The 483-nt window shown below is 67.7% G+C and overlaps 1 protein-coding gene across 1 annotated transcript in view; it reads right to left on the bottom strand.

The window, feature by feature from the left end:
• PRKD2 (protein kinase D2) overlaps window positions 1-483 on the bottom strand; it is a 50,890-nt gene that overhangs the window by 41,373 nt on the left and 9,034 nt on the right. The window contains exon 2 of the mRNA XM_011963144.1: window positions 150-288. Within this exon, the coding sequence (XP_011818534.1) occupies window positions 150-288 (139 nt within the window). The remainder of the gene's footprint in view (window positions 1-149; window positions 289-483) is intronic.

The following is a 483-nucleotide window of genomic DNA, read 5'->3' as shown; positions in this document are numbered from 1 at the left end:
GAGCTCAGCCTGCCAAAGTGCTGGGAACACAGACGTGAGCCACTGTGCCCGGCCGGCCTCTCCAGACTTCTAACTCCCGCTACCCTCTCCTCCCCCAGATGCCCCGCCCCGCCCAAGGCCCCGCCCCCAGGCCGGCCACCTCCTCTCACCCGACAGCACCACCTCCACCAGGTCGCCCTCCTGGATGTCTCCGGCCGAGCGCACCAGCTGCAGGAGGTTGGCCGACGTGGGGTCATGTTTGAAAAGCAGGATCTTGTCGTAAAGGCCGTAGAAGCCACACTCAGGGAACTGAGGGGCGGGAGAGGGATGTGGCGACGGAAAAGCTCAGAGCCGCTTTCAGCAGCGGGCGGACTGTGACCCTCCCAAGGCAGGGCCGGCTGTTTCCCCCGGAAACGCAGAGACCCCGCAGGCCCTCGCTTCCTGCCTGCCCCCTCCCAACCCCAGCGCGAGCCCGGCAGGATGCCAGCGCCCCAAGTGTGCGGG

The sequence above is a fragment of the Colobus angolensis genome, unplaced genomic scaffold (assembly GCF_000951035.1).
Source record: "Colobus angolensis palliatus isolate OR3802 unplaced genomic scaffold, Cang.pa_1.0 Scaffold60, whole genome shotgun sequence".
NCBI classification, from domain to species: Eukaryota; Metazoa; Chordata; class Mammalia; order Primates; family Cercopithecidae; genus Colobus; species Colobus angolensis.
Note: the sequence above shows the minus strand (reverse complement) of the source record. Positions and strands in the feature narration are given on the sequence as shown.